General features: G+C 50.4%; 2 protein-coding genes across 10 annotated transcripts in view; one reads left to right on the top strand and one right to left on the bottom strand.

Annotated features, from left to right (window-relative positions):
* Positions 1 to 8,540, top strand: part of SH2B3 (SH2B adaptor protein 3) — a 37,900-nt gene extending 29,360 nt beyond the window's left edge. The window contains exons 3-10 of the mRNA XM_029921625.1: positions 1,641 to 1,781; positions 2,642 to 2,992; positions 3,966 to 4,067; positions 4,154 to 4,245; positions 4,333 to 4,427; positions 4,529 to 4,743; positions 4,834 to 5,005; positions 5,170 to 8,540. Coding sequence (XP_029777485.1) covers positions 1,641 to 1,781; positions 2,642 to 2,992; positions 3,966 to 4,067; positions 4,154 to 4,245; positions 4,333 to 4,427; positions 4,529 to 4,743; positions 4,834 to 5,005; positions 5,170 to 5,465 — 1,464 coding nt within the window. The 3' untranslated portion in view covers positions 5,466 to 8,540. The remainder of the gene's footprint in view (positions 1 to 1,640; positions 1,782 to 2,641; positions 2,993 to 3,965; positions 4,068 to 4,153; positions 4,246 to 4,332; positions 4,428 to 4,528; positions 4,744 to 4,833; positions 5,006 to 5,169) is intronic.
* Positions 8,541 to 9,088: 548 nt separating this feature from the next.
* Positions 9,089 to 15,273, bottom strand: part of ATXN2 (ataxin 2) — a 115,982-nt gene continuing 109,797 nt past the window's right edge. For 4 of the 9 annotated variants that reach the window (XM_029922442.1, XM_029922444.1, XM_029922443.1 and 1 more), the window contains 3 exons: positions 13,783 to 13,928; positions 12,961 to 13,188; positions 9,712 to 10,721 (listed from right to left, as the gene is read on the bottom strand). In XM_029922442.1, coding sequence (XP_029778302.1) covers positions 10,386 to 10,721; positions 12,961 to 13,188; positions 13,783 to 13,928 — 710 coding nt within the window. In that variant the 3' untranslated portion in view covers positions 9,712 to 10,385. The other 5 variants (XM_029922445.1, XM_029922446.1, XM_029922447.1 and 2 more) reach the window with 3 other exon arrangements.

Genomic DNA, 15,273 nt, shown 5'->3' with positions numbered 1-15,273 from the left:
CCTACTAGTTGAGGCAAAAATGTCCATGGTACCCTCTAAGAGTCTGAGAGATGACAAACCTAGAGCCAAGCACTTGGAACTTTCTGCCCTGTTTTAATGTCCACTGAACAGACCAATTGTTGCTTAACCTGCCCTCTGGCTCATTTGTTCTTGATCTCTGAAAACAAACTCAGAAGCACTGGAGTAGCTCACTGTGTTATCTGCACAGTCACACTGAAATGCATTTTATTTTAATATAAGTTACATTCTGTTTTTCCTTTATCTTCATCAGGGCATTTATAGAGGTAGGTTAGATTACATGTTGATTTCAAAGCAGGATGGCAAGGAGCAGATTACAGACTCGCTAAGGCTCAAAGAACGCAGATGTATGTCCAGGTCCTGAGCCACGTGGAGGGAAGACGGCCCCTGTAACCGTGTCATACTGGAACACTGCATGTGACCCACTTGGGCAGCCTCGGGCCCCAGTCTAGAAATCTAATAGCTGTTTATCGGGCCGTGTTTCTCTCTCTCAATGGCTCCCCCAGTCACCACACCTACCAGCCGTGTGAGAAGAGAGCTCTTAAATCTGCTTTACGGGGGCGCCTGAGTGGCTCCGTCAGGTAAGTACCCAACTCTTGATTTTGGCTCTTCATGATCTCATGGTTCCTCTCCCGGTTCAGGAGACTGAGCTCTGTGTCGGGCTGTGCTCTGTGCTGACAGCATGGAGCCGGCCTGAGATTCACTCCATCCCTTCCCCAACTACCTGCCTCAAAATAGAAACTGAAGTAAAAATATCTGCTTTACAGATGACAAACCTGGGGCGCCTGGGGGGTTCGGTCGATTAAGCGTCCAGCTTCCGCTCAGGTCATGATCTCACAGTTCAGGGGTTCGAGCCCTGGGTCAGGCTGTGTGTGGATAGCTCAGAATCTGGAGCCGCTTTGGATTCTGTGTTTCCCTCCCTCTCTGCCCCTCCCTGGCTCATGCTCCACCTCTCAAAAATAAACATTAAAAATTTTTTTCAAACAAAACTAAGGGATGTAGGGCTGAGCTGCTTGTCAAGGGTTATGTAAGAGGAGACCAGGACAGGATTGAACACCAACAAGGGTAAGAGAAGTATAAAACCTAGATGCAATCCCACAGTGGGGACTATGACAGAGCTGATCTGTAGCTTTGTCTTTGAGCTTCCTAGCAGCCAAGGCAAAGAAAGAAGTAGGTTATTCCCATGGAGTCATAGTGGCCATAGGAAAGCTGCCAGTTTTGTGGATACTGGGAGCTGAAACGTGTTCCCCACTTGTGGGGTAGGTCACTGTTGAGAGTGACACGCCCCTGCTCGTCTCAGAGTATCTGCTGTGGTGTGGCCATTTCAACCAAACTAACGTTCCTGTACCTGCTACACAGCCCCCCGGGTTTGGGCTCAGCGCTCCATCCCGGTCCTGTCTCACCACACTGCTCAACCAGAAATGCAGCCACTGGTCCTACATGACTAGTGCTCCCAAGTCCTGCTTTGGACCATTCAGCTGGAGCTGCGGCCACAGGCAGGGTTTATTCTGCCCCGTGCCCATTCACCACTCTGGTCTGGGCAGAGCCTCTGGCTCTCCCCACCATCACGCAGCACAATGTGATACACCAGCGCTGGGTTTAGCCCCTGGCTCTGCCCCTAGCTGTGTGGCTCCAAGCAAGACAACCGGGCTGGCGGGGGTGGCCCTCCCACAGGCCGCCTGCAAGGACTCAGGAAGAACCTGTGTCACTGTAGCCAGTGGGCAGATGGGAGCCAGCATCTGTGCGGCCAGGGCTGGCTGTGGGTGAGGAGGGGGAAGCCTCTCTCTACCACTGGCTGCCAGGTCAGCAGTTCCTCAGCTGCTGGGGATGGAGCTGGCATGGAGGCCCCACATTCAGAGTGAAACCAGTGGCTTTGCTGGTTAATCTCTGCATTCACCCTGGGGCCAGGGCCCAGAGCGGAACCGAAAGGGAGACTAGGCCTGTTCCCCTCTTGGCCTGGCTTACTTCCTCCCGGTGATCCTGAGGGCCCAGAGCCAGTGGGGAGGCTTGGGGGCCAAGCAGAGTCAACTGCAAAAGGAGAAGGAAGGAAGTCGCCCATGTACCTCACCCATATTGCAGAGAGGAAGCAGGCTCTAAGCGGCTGGCCGGCCATGAAAGCTGCCAGTCCCGTGCACTCCGGTGTGCCCAGGGCCCATGCAGGTGCTGTCCTCGGCTCATTTGCTCCCGTCCCAGGCTGAGAAACTGGGGTGTGGGGGAGAAACTTGAAAGATCACACCCCGGCTGGGACTGCCTGGGCTTGCTCCCTCCTTTTGTAAACTTAGTCTGATGTTAAGTGTCTAGGGGTTCCTAGAGTTATCACTCCCTCCAGACTGCGGGGGGTGGGCCTATGCTGGGAGGAGCCCCAGTGTGGCCAAGCCTCTCCAGCCAGGCTGTTCCTTGCCTCATTGTTCACCAGCCCTCCAGCAGGAGGGGGGGGCCGGGGGGGGGGGGAAGGCAAGTGGCCTGGCCCTAGGGTTACCATCCATTGGGGACTCCTGGTGCCTACATGTCCAAAGCAGCCCCATGCATGGCTTTGGGAATGGGCTCTTGACCTGCTTTTTGAAAAGTAGCTTCTGAGAGGTGGAAGTCAGATTTTCCCCAAAGCCACAGCACCAAAATCTAGCCCTGGGTAGCCTGCTGTTGCCATCTCTCTGCCTCTGTCCCGTGCTGGCTTGGTCGGGCTGGTCACCTGGCTGTCTCCTGGCCTGGGGGAAGAGAAGAGGTACTGGAGGCAAGGGCCCAGTCAGGCCTCCCCGTCAATTCCATCATCTCTGTCTCCTTCCTTCCTTCGCATCTGCTTCTCACCTGTGCTGGAAGCAGCCACTGGTCATCTCAAGACCCTGGAGAAACAATCTTATCAGTCTTCTCACAAGAGAAAGAGGAGCGGGTGGGGAGGGGCGGTGGAGAGGAGACCTTCTTTCTGAGAAACTCTTGCCCCAGCGATGCTGGCTCCCTGGAAACAGGCGTCTGCAAGGTCAGTTCCTGTCCCTGCCTGGTTCAGTCAGGACCCAGGAAAAGTGCTCTTGGTGGCAAAGGGATAGGGGACCACCTCCCATGCATTCTGAACCCCTGTGTATGTTGGAAGTCATGGGAGCCTCCTAGACCCAAGGTTGTGTGTGGATTTCCAGCTTGTAACTGGGGCCAGCCATACCAGGCTTTGCCCCTTTAGGCATGTTGGCAAGAAGCCCCAAGAGCTGGTGGCCAAGCTACTCTGTCACCTCCCCCTCCCCTCTAACACACACCGTGTAGCCAAATCCACCCCCCCCTTATCCTCAGACTTGAAGGCAGGCTGATGTGGGAGTTTGAGGTTCTAGGCTATATACTGTGGACACAAGTTAAAACCTGATCTACCTTCCTTCAGACAAATGACTTCACCTCCAAGATATTGTGTTTCTTGTCTTTAAGATGTTATGGTATGGGTTTCCTATGGCTGATGTTTGGTCAGGAGAGGCCTGTGCTAATGGGGAATTGATGCGGGGTAGACGGGAGACGCAAAAGGCGTGATGGCCTGGGCAGCTGGCATGGTCAGCACCACGGAGGGAAATGTGACCTGGATTGGATACACTCATGTCCACTCTCCAGGTTTGTTTCGATGAGGGGGTCAGCAGCCACTGTGGCCTGGCTGGGTTCAGGGCTCTGCTCCATCAGTGGAAGGAGAGACAGATGGCAGCAGGCAAACAATGTCAGCTGGAGTGTCCACAGGCTCAGCTACTTCGGTTTCTGCAGATCGCAGTGTTTAGGGGTGAAGACAGTATTTAAGAGGCTACAGGAGAAGAAGGGCCCTGCTCTGCAAACCAGAATGCTAGACCTTTCTCCAGGCCTGTGGTGTCTACTCGGCAGCATCATGAGTGCTCAAAGTCCCTGGGAAGACTGCAGGAAAACACAGAGGCCTGGGTGGGTGCAGGGCCATGAGGAACAAGTCTCAAGTGTCTGTTTTGGTCTCCTAGAGTTCAAAGCCCAAGCTCCAGGCAACCTGCTCCAATATCCAGGAGGTCCGGCGATGCACACGCCTCGAGATGCCTGACAACCTCTATACCTTTGTCCTGAAGGTGAGTCGGCTTCCCACACCGGAGGGGGGGGCGGGTTACATACACACCTGAGGCACCCACACAGCCACTCCCTTCCTCCCTGCCAGGTGAAGGACCGGACGGACATCATCTTTGAGGTGGGGGACGAGCAGCAGCTGAACTCCTGGATGGCTGAGCTCCAGGAGTGCACAGGCCAAGGGTGAGGCCCCAGAACACAGGGCCCCGCTCTGGGCACAGCCTCTCCTCCCCTGATCTTCCCAGATCCTAACCTCAGCCTCTTCAGCAGGCTGGAGAGCACAGACCCAGAGATGCATATTCCCTCGGCCCTAGAGCCTGGCACATCCAACTCTCCGGCGGGAAGCACAGATTCCCTGAACCAAGGTGAGTGGGTCCAGGCCTCTGTCCTCCATGTAAGTGAGAACCAGCTTTACCCCAGGACGTAAGGTGCCCACAGGGGTCACCATTACCATCTTGTCTACCAGGTGCTTCTCCTGGGGGGCTGCTGGACCCAACCTGTCAGAAAACAGATCACTTCCTGTCCTGCTACCCCTGGTTCCATGGCCCCATCTCCCGAGTGAAGGCAGCTCAGCTGGTTCAGCTCCAGGGTCCTGACGCTCATGGAGTGTTCCTGGTGCGGCAGAGTGAGACACGACGCGGGGAGTATGTGCTCACGTTCAACTTCCAAGGCATAGCCAAGGTATGGGGCATGGCAGGTGGGCTGGCCCCCGGCCACAGGTCAAGGCCCACGGCGGCCAGTGCCTGAGCCTACTCTGCCTGCCTCCTGTAGCACCTGCGCCTGTCGCTGACCGAGCGGGGCCAGTGCCGAGTGCAGCACCTCCACTTCCCCTCCGTCGTGGACATGCTACACCACTTCCAGCGCTCGCCCATCCCCCTCGAGTGCGGTGCTGCCTGTGACGTCCGCCTGTCCAGCTATGTGGTAGTCGTCTCCCAGCCACCAGGTGTGACCCTTGATAACGGGGGTGGGTGGCAGAGGGAACCAGGTAGAGGGTGAAAGCTTGCTGCAAACCCAGAGCCACAGAGATGGTTTTGTGTTCTTCCATCTTTTAGCCTGTCGCATTAAGACTGACGGTGTTGGTCTCTCTCTTGGTCACTTGTCCCCCAGGTTCCTCCAACACTGTCCTGTTCCCTTTCTCCCTCGCTCACTGGGATTCGGAGCTGGGCCTTCCCCACCTTAATTCTTCCGGCTGCCCACGGGGGCTGGGCCCAGAGGGCCTCCCGGGCCGATCCTCTCCCCCAGAGCAGATATTCCACCTGGTGCCTTCGCCAGAGGAACTGGCCAACAGCCTGCGGCACCTGGAGCCTGAACCCAACGGGCGAGCCCGAGACTCAGACTACGAAATGGACTCCTCCTCCCGGAGCCATCTGCGGGCCGTAGACAATCAGTACACACCTCTCTGATGGGCGGTGAGGAACGCCAGGCCTCACACGTGCCCCCAAGGAGCACAAGCAAGCGGAGATGTGAACTTGTGAATGTAACCTCCTTTCCTTCCTTCCAGAGAGAGATTTAAGGACAGTTAACTGCTCATTCCGTTTTGGATGTGACCCTTCTATTAGGCCTGTTGAAGGGCCTCCTGTAAGTCTTATCCATCCGTCATGTGGCTTTCTCCGTACTGTTTACAGATGTAGTTCTTCCCCATCCAGTCCCCATCCCTCTTACAGGAGGCAGCGGGGTGAGGGCCAGAGCTGGCAGCTGAACCCTAGTGTGCTCCTTCACTGACACAGCTGATGACAGACTTTCGGGGGGGTGGGGGGGCCGTCAGGAAGCCCAAAACACTAACAAGCCCTGGCTTCTATATGGTTTGCCCATTATCGCCTCAGTCCATGTGGCAGGCCTGCCACTGCCCGTGCCGTAGGCGACCACACCAGTCCTGCTTCAGCTCACAGCTTCAGGACAAAGCTCAAGGTTAAAAAATGATTTTTAAACATTTTACCTCAGATTAATTTTTCAAAGGATTCAGGTTTCAAAACTAAATCACTGCTTATTTCATTGCACTCTTTAAACTAATACTCATGCGATTTTGTAGTTTGAGACAGCTATGCAAACCTACTTGTTCTCGGTCTGAGCCAGCATGCCTGGCTTCTATGTCTTTTGCATCCTCAGGACAGTCACCTGCTGCTGGGTAGCCACTGTCCTTCCTAAATGTGGAGAAGTGAAGTATGTCACCCTTTCAGGGAAATTCAGGCAACTACTGAAATAGGAGGGTGGCAAGGAGTAATTCTACCCTGGTGCCTTATGAACAAAAAACTGGATTCTGGTTTACAGTAGCTTTTTGGTTAAGAGTTAAACCAGTTTACCTAAGGGGTGATGAGAGGGGCGGGAGGAATAAGCAAAAAGAGAGGAAGGGCTCCTAGCCCCTTTCTTCTAATAAATCCTTCACCACCAGGGCTGGCTTGGAGCCCCTTAAGCATCTAACGGCTCATAAACTATCCCACAAGGTTTTAGGCTCATTCTTGAGCCAATATGGGAACTAGGAAATCTGGTGCCACAACTAATGAGAAATTCCTTTAACAGCCCACACTCAGTGCTCTGTTCCAGCTGCTTCATCTGAGGAGGAATGTGTGTGCGTATACACACGGGCGCACATCTCCAACAGCCGGGGGGCGGGAGGGGGGCTCTGCAGTCAAGTCTCCATCTATACTGGCCTTTCACCAGTGATACAAATCACAGGGGGGCTGGCTCCTCCCAGAACTTTCAGGCGGAGGCTCAGAAACAAGGGGGGCAGTGACAGAGTGGAGCCAGCTGCTCTGGGTGCCAGCAGAGCCATTCGATACAGCCACCAGGCTCACCAAAGTGGCTTCTAGGAAACAGAGTTTAGCACAACTTAACATTTATAGATACATCAATCAGAGACTAAATTTAAACCCTCCCTGCTCTGTCTGGGGTGAGGGTTTGGTTTGCTCCTTCTGGCCATTCTCTGTACTCCCAGAGGTCAGACTTCTATAAAAAAAAAAAAAATTGGGGAGGAGGGAAGCAGTCCCCTCTTTACCACGTTAAAAACCAATGCTCCTGGGTGTTTTCACAGATTGTAAAGCAAGTCCATTTCTGATCCAGATTGGTGGTCTTTTTCTAAGGATCCTTTCCTTTCCTTTTCTACACAAGGCACGTTTCTCTAATGAGTGCTAAGCGAGGTGTGAACCAGAAAAGCAAGCACTATTCTGCTTTCTCTTTTAAAAGAGAAAGCTCCTTCTAGAAAGTCAATGCTGACAAGTCACTGGTACAGATTTTCCCCTTGTCTGCACAGGAAAGGGGCCAAGTAAGCAACCACCCACGTTAGTCCCCTCCCTCGAGCCAGAAGTGTAAGCATCTGGGACGTGGCCTCTTTAAGCCAGGGGCACTCACGTCTTAGCCTCTCCCCATACAATTCTCAGGTAATGCCAAGAGGCAAGCCAGGCACAGCAAACTAGCAGCTCTGACCCACTGGCCACAAAGGACAAGATCAGATTCCAAGACAGATTACTGGGAGTCACCCACCTCCAGACTGCTTCGGTATAAAATATTTAAGGAAAATGTTTCCTTTTTAAACATGTCCAAGTGACCAGGACAGCTCAAATACTCCCCGAAAAAAAAAAGCCCCCTCATGGCCTGAGAAGAACGGACACCGAGCCAATGCCTTTTCTTTCTGCTAGAGCAGGTTGAGCCAGAGGCAAAGGCTTCCTGGGCTTGATGCCTTCACAGGCAATAAGGCGATGTCCGTCATGGTATGTCCCACACCACCCTCCTCCGGGCCCCAGTGTGACCGCTGCTGGCAGCAAGGAACCAACGGTCCCCACCGAGAGCCCAGGCTCTGAGTGCCAAGTGGACAGTCAGCGTCCTGACCCTCCAGTTATCTCTAATTGCAAATGACAAGGATAGTCTGACTGTTCCCAGCACCATAGCTTCATTCTTCAGTCTTGAATGAACTTTTACAAACTAACAGTCACCAGCACCAAAGAATTAAGTCAACTAACCTGCCTTGAATTTTAGACCAGCAATCCATATGGCTTTATCTGGTATAAATCTTCTGCCTTTGATCATTTCTGGACCGTGTAGGAAAAAGGAATAGCAATCATTAAAATCTTAGGCCAGAGAACACTATTTTTACATAACAGTTTCTTTAACCTAAAATCAAGGCCTTGAACCCTTCCCTAAGTGTTGCCTGGGACTCCTTCATGCTTTTAATTCAGGGCTACATCTTTCATCGCACACGTCACGTGAGCTCTGACATCTCCCGCAGGCTAGAGGAACTCAGTATATTATCCACTGCCTCTTAACAAGGACACATCTGACGTCCAGTGTTTGGTTGGGATAAGCAGCACATTGTATGACAACAGAGTAAACGGCTCCATTCTGCATCATTACAGGCAGAAAGTATTTGGCAAATTTTTATGTATTGTTTATGTACTGTACAAGTAACTTATTCTTGAATAATGCAGATTTTGCTATAATGTACAAATTGCTACACAGGAATTAAAAAAAAGTTTTCAGAATCCTCATTTGTTGCCACAATATTTAAAGCTCTATTAACAGGACTGTGGTCTCTGCTCAATTACTTGCTTCTCCCTCTGTCCTCTTCCCACAAACTGGGCACCTTAGCAAATGCTTATGAATCTACAGCAATAAGGTACTTTGTACATCACTGCTTTTCAGCTTTCGGAATTTACCAGTTTCAAGTACCTTTTGCCCCCTACTGGTAAAAGAAGGGTGAGTCAGGAAGACTTTCAACTAACAACACTCATTTGGGTTCAGGAGAGATTAAAAAGGAAGCTTACAGAACCAGTGTCAGGCTGAGGACGTGGGATCTCAGTGCTGCCCAGCTCTGGCCAGCCTTCCTCCTCCTGGAGCGGACCTTTATCCACCAAAGAGAATGTCTCAGTCTTGTCTTTTTCTACAGATACCTTGAACCAGAACTAAAGGTGAAGAAGAAAAGTCATTTGACAACTAACCTTCCAGGAGATAAAGTACACTCAGCCCTCCTGCCTTGATACGAAGTATCCTATAACAAAAGTATCTTAAGCTTATACAAACACACACTAGCTTGATATCAGTTTTTAAAACTTTTTTTATTTTTTAATTTTTTTTAAGTTTTTATTTTATATTATCTACAAAGTAAAAGTTTTTCCCTTAACTTAAAAGTTGAACCACTGTAGACAGTGATCACTTCATCAAACTTGATTTATAAATAATAACCCGTCATTTTGACGGTAAGAATTTACTGAACCTCTGTCAAGTTTAGTAAAAGGGCGTTCCAAGTCTTGATTTTTTTTTTTTAGCAGTAATAGCAGCAAGAATCAACTCTTGTTACTTCTTTTGCTAGCTGATGTATTCATGACTTTAAAGGGTCATTAAAAAATAAATAATTCCAGTTTCAGCAAGCAGAGCTGGGGTCCTTGCGGGACTCTGAAACAGCATATGGAATTATGGAACAGCCCACAAGTTCCTAAATGCCTCTACTCGGTCCAAATATCTTCCACTGCAAGTGAACTGTTAGCATTCCTATTGGATGTTACAAGAAATCAACATATATCTTTTAAAAACAAAATAAATGAAATTCTAGTTTTCTGTGCTTCCAGTTGGTAGAAGCAGTAGAAGGGAGGAGGGAATTTGGCCTTTCGGTTCCTCCAGGGCAGCCTTACAACTGCTGTTGGTGGTGGGCTTGTACTGTAAAAAAGAAAAGTGAATATTTAAACAGGAAACTGGCAACACCACACATTAGCCTAGTGTCTCTGCAGCACACGACTGTAAACTATCCTCGTGCTAGCTGAACACGACTCAGAATTTCATCTGCTCTTCCCCCTCCCGTCTGCACCAAAAGGGGTAGGGGTAGGTGGGTGGGTAGAAACAAACCAGTCAGATGTAAAACCACTTCAGATAAAACTCCCAGAAGACTTGTTGCTCACGGGGTAGGAAAAAAAGGCCTTAACATACCCCCTCCCCAAATAGTAGCCAAGCACCAGTATTGCTTTCAGAGTAACAGGTTAGACTGTGAAATATTGCCATGGCAGCCATCAAGTATTAGAGCACAATCACAGGGCACTCTGTCCCTGTCAGGGCATAGGCTGGAGCTACTGCTACACTCAAAACCAGTCCACACACAGCACACTTTCTCATCAGTAGTATTCTCCAGAGCTACAATCAAACTCTGCCATGGTGGTAACCACCCCGTCAGACTGGGGAGGGGGAAACTAAGGAAGGAAAACGCTGCCCTGTCCAGCCTCTTGGAACAAGGAAGGCCAACTGAGTCCTAAGCATGCATCAGCCACACAGATGCTGCTGCTGCTTCTCGTCAAGCCAAATCCTGCATACCATCAGAACACACACAGACTCCGCTCCTGGAAGCCTCAGGCCCTGACACTGAAGTGATCATCACAGTCCCTATTGTGCACGCTCTGGCGAGTCTTGCTAGTTCTCAAATGCAGGGTTTGAAGCGCTGGCCCTGCCTGCCATTCGACCTGTGCGAGCAGAATGCTTTGGGGTGCCCAGCGGCCCCTGCACACACACGCCTCACCTGAAGGGTGCGTCATATAGGGGAAATGCGCTGTTGTCGAGACTGGAATGGGCTGTAGTGCACTTTGAGCGAGGGCGGCCTGGGGACCGCCGGGTGGCTGTGTCGTCATTAGCATCATTGGCGCATGGGCAGTTGGATGAGAAGGAACCATTCCTGACTGTACATGAGCCTGAAACAGAGAGCTCTTTTACGCATACAGGCAACATCTCCAGCTTAAACAACATGTCAACTGTGTTCCTTTCATTGGGCTGGTGGGGCAGGAAAGGCCAACAGGGGGGCCCTCAGGGCCCTTTTCTCTGAGGACACTCCCTAGTGGATCATCAAGTGACCTACAGACACGTGTCACCCTTCAGCGGGTCCTGCGAGGCTGAGGGAGCAGGCACCTCGTGAGCCTGGGTAAAAATAAGGGCTGCAACATCCTGGCCTTCAACATTTCTGATCGCTGGATTCTGTGTATGTGGGGCAATGTCCTCACAAAGCTCAGACATCTGATTCAAGGGCAGCTTTCTCAATGGGAAGTGAGATGCAATGATGCTTCAGAATCTGGCCTCCATGTGGGACCTGAAGTAGTTTTAAAGATAACCTCTCTTTCAAATAGGAAAGCAGACGACACAGTAATCCACAGATTACTCGGCCCTCTCCTTGTCTGTCCCTCCCCTCTGCTTCTTGCCGGCACACCAGCACATATCTGTGAAGGGGGAGTCAGGGCAGCAAGAGGAGAGACGCTCAGGCCCCTTTACTCTAAGAGATGTGCTGGTTGAGCAGGAAGAGGAGAAACAGGGAGGAGTAATGTGAAATCATCTGGGCCAGACCTGCGTCCCTAAACCAAGCGATAATGAGTGCGGCCTGGTCTCACTGTCAAGTTGGAAAGGTTTCAGCCAGCCGAAATCATGGAATCCCAGCTCGGGGGGGATTTGGCAGGGCCAGAAGAGCCCTCCTTTCCTGCCTCCCATACTGTGCACTGTTCTAGACCACAATAAACCTTGAATGAAATGCTCTTTTTACTCTTAATATTCAAATGGGCTCATGGCAGATCTGAACTTCCCTAGAAGTGTTAACCTTTTCCTCTTTCAGCACAAAAACACAGAAGTGAGATTTTAGGAACCCCAGCTTACATGTAAATTCACATACCTACTTAGCCACCAGCCTCTGCTAGCCATCTACAGGACCCTCGCTCTCCTGAAGCTCCGGACTCAGCCAAGCCTTGCTGGCCCACACCTGACCGAACGGGCTCCCTCCCCACTATCAAAAGCAAACCATCCACTGCAGTGCACCATGCTTCAGAACCCTCACTCGTGCAGAGGACGTCCGCACTTCCCAGAGCTGTAGAACTCTAGTTACAAGGTCACATTCTGAGACTGAGCTCCAACTGAGTCACCTCTCCAGCCCCCAGTACACCAGAGCCTCGGTGGCGTGCCATCCAACATGAAATGGAGTTCAGTGAGGCAGTCTAGCTTAGAGCTCCCTGAGAGAGGTCTGTTATGAAAGCAGCAAAAAGAGACATCGAATACAGCCGATTCACTCTTAACAGCTCCAGGGAGGGCCTCACGGACAGCGTCAGAGCCCAACTTCAGTGCAGCTCCTTATTAAGATAATCCCACTGGCCCTGGACTTCTGTCAGGAGCCGATGCAGCCCGCAACCACTCAGATGGCAAGCGCCCTCATCAACCATCAGGGGCTTACACTGGAGGTGAGCTCCAAAGTGTCCCCCCAGGCTGCTCTTTAAGAAATATGGGAACACCTGAGTGCTTCCAACTTCTAGTTACACTGCGCCAATGTACAAGGCCAAGCCCTTCCAAGAAGTACAACATATGGTCAAAGTGGGTGTACCGCAGGCGAGGACAACAAACGGAGCCATTTCTCTGAAACTCCGTGTGACTGACATTCAAGCTGGCAGGCCGAGGGTAGTCTCCTTGGAGAGCTGAGAATTTGTGAAGGCCCACCCTCCGTGTGTGTGTGTGTGTGTGTGTGTGTGTGTGTGTGTGTGTGTGTGTGTGTTTGAGAAAGAGAGGGAGAGAGGGGGAGAGGGGGAGAGGGAGGGAAGAGGAAAGAATATATATAATATATATATATTATGTGTACATATATAGCAGTGAAGCTATCTAAACATAGCAAAGCAGACACATAAAGGAAAGGACTGGGTTGCATTCCAAAGTCAGATATTTCTAAGGTCTCAGATGGGAAACATTAAAGGACTGACCAATCAGCAACTTCACTGATCCCGTTTACAAAAGCACACGAACATTCATTTAGGGCCAGATCACATGTATTTGATCAGGAAAAGGGAGACAGGCAAATGGCATCACACATAGGTGTCCTAGCTTACAGAGCATCTGGCTTCTGTTCCTTATCTGATAACCTTTATATTCTACTTGGTCTTCACAGACAGTTGGCTAAAGCGGGTTTACCTGAGGTACATGGGCCATGTGGGGAGGATTGGTGTATGCCGGCTGAACATGAGAAGGATGAATCGTAAAGACGGTCTGTTGTGCTGTTGGGAAACTATTCTGTGGCGACTGCGTATTGGAGGCAGGGGTCATGGAAGGTGGGGTTGGTGCGAGCCCCGCGTGGTAAATGGCTGACTGCTGCTGTGGACTGGCCAGATGGAGTGCCTGGGCGGCCTGGTGCTGATGGTGCTGCAAAGCCACAAGAAAGAACTGAGAAAACCACTTCTTGAATGAAAAGCAGTTAAGGTCACGCACAAAACCGAACTGTGCATATGGAAGCAGGCTCCACGGGGTCCATCCGGGACCAGAGAGCACACAGGGTGGCAGGAGCATGGCTGGGGGAGGGGTGGGCACCTCCAGTTCAGAGACACTCCTTTCTGGGCGCAAGCCCTCAGCCCTCGTGAAACAAGACCACTGCCCCAAGAAACTGAAAGGTGTCAAAGAGATCCTTAACGGCTCCATTAAAAAATAAAAGAAGCTACTAGGAAAAAAACTCACTGTATAATCATCAAGAATGAGTAAAACAAATAAAAAAGTTCCAAGCATACATATTCCTTATGTAAGGTTAAACTAGATTTTTCAATCAGTATTTCCAGAACTTATCCAATCACCTTATTCTCGATATGTATCTTAATAGGACTCAACAACAGTAACAAGAAAAAGCACACCCTAGGGGCACGGCCCTCAGCGCTGTATGCTGGCTCCACCAGGTGGAGCCGATCAAGGTGTTCACCGTAAACAGAAGGAGGCCATGGTTCTACAGACCTGGGAGCCTCTCCTTACCTGAACAGGACTGGGTGCAGGGTGACTTCCCCCATGCTGGCTCTGCTGCTGTCCGGTGGGGGTAGCTGAAGGCTGAGGATGTGGAGTATGTGGGTGCAGGGCAGCGCTAGGGTGCGCATACTGCTGAGCAAGGGAGCCAGTGGAAACTGAAGCGGAAGAAAAAGGTGTGTGTACAGTTGCATGTAGGACGGTCCCCACTGCTTCTCTACGCCTCAGCAGATACTAATTTATGCTCTTTACCAAACTTTTACTCCATTTATCATCCACTTTCTTGAAAAAATAAGTGTGAAGTCATTGTTTAACAATCAGACTAGCATTTTATTTATGTAACACAGCTGTGTAGATTATATGAGAATCGAATTAGTTTTATTTTACTCTTAAAACAGTCACTAAGTTCTCCTGAAAAAGCAATTTAAAAGCATAGGCTGAAAACTCTCTCTCCCCCTCCCTCCCTCCCTCTCTCTCTCTCTCTCACACACACACACACACACACACACACACACACACTCTCTCTCTCTCTCTCTCTCTCTCTCTCTCTCTCTAGCTCAAGGCCATCACCTGGCTAACCTCACCATGCTACTGCCCTGGAGTGGGCACAGTGTCCCACAGGCAATGACTGTACTGGGGCTGGGGGAAAGGCCTGGATAAGGTATGCGGCAGGGTCAGGGCTCTATTTTCAGGGCCAAATGACCACAGTCTCTCTCTAGTCACTCAGTTTATTCCCTGGGCCCTCCCTGCTCAAGGATCTCTCACCTTTGCTTTAAAAAATCTAGTACATGGAATTACCTAAACTATGTAGAAAAATGAATTCCTCCCTTCAAAGCATCCCAATCTTTACAAAGATTCTTCCCAGCTAAAGTAACTTCAAAGGAAATATGACAGGCCACTTTAAGTAAAAATGTGTTCATTAAAGATAAGAACCCAAAGGCAATCCTTTATGAATCTCAGCAAGGACCATACCTTGATACAAAACAGGGAGATTAGGCATAAATTCACTTGTGCATGTATTCCCAAAGCAGCAATTTGAGACCCCAAATCACAGTAAGATGAATTCACTGCTTCCAATGACTACTGACAGCACACTGATACAAATCTATCCATGACATAGCAATGAGCTGAGCAGTGTTCTCAAGATATATCCCCAGCAACAGGGGACTTCCAGCCTTCTTCTCAAAGTCATCCTAAATCCCTGAGAAGTTAAGCCCATACACAGAAACAATTCCCGAATAGCTCCTCCTGTTCCTCACAGGACATGTTAGCTAATACAGACATACAGGGGGCTGACAGTTAGAAACAAGCGCTGCTTTGAGATCAGGCACTCTAACTCTGGCAGTCTAATAGGCAAGACTGCCAAGAGTCACTAGCATAGGTAACACTGGGCATATTCCATGGAAATGTTATGCAGAGGGTTAGGCACAGGAAGCAAGTCTGAAATACTTGACATTGTAGGGCCAAAGGTCACCAACACTCCAGCCTAACTGTATATATGTA

This window comes from Suricata suricatta, chromosome 14 (assembly GCF_006229205.1).
Source record: "Suricata suricatta isolate VVHF042 chromosome 14, meerkat_22Aug2017_6uvM2_HiC, whole genome shotgun sequence".
NCBI lineage: Eukaryota > Metazoa > Chordata > Mammalia > Carnivora > Herpestidae > Suricata > Suricata suricatta.
The sequence above is the reverse complement of the archived record's forward strand: the minus strand, read 5'-3'. Positions and strand labels throughout refer to the sequence as shown.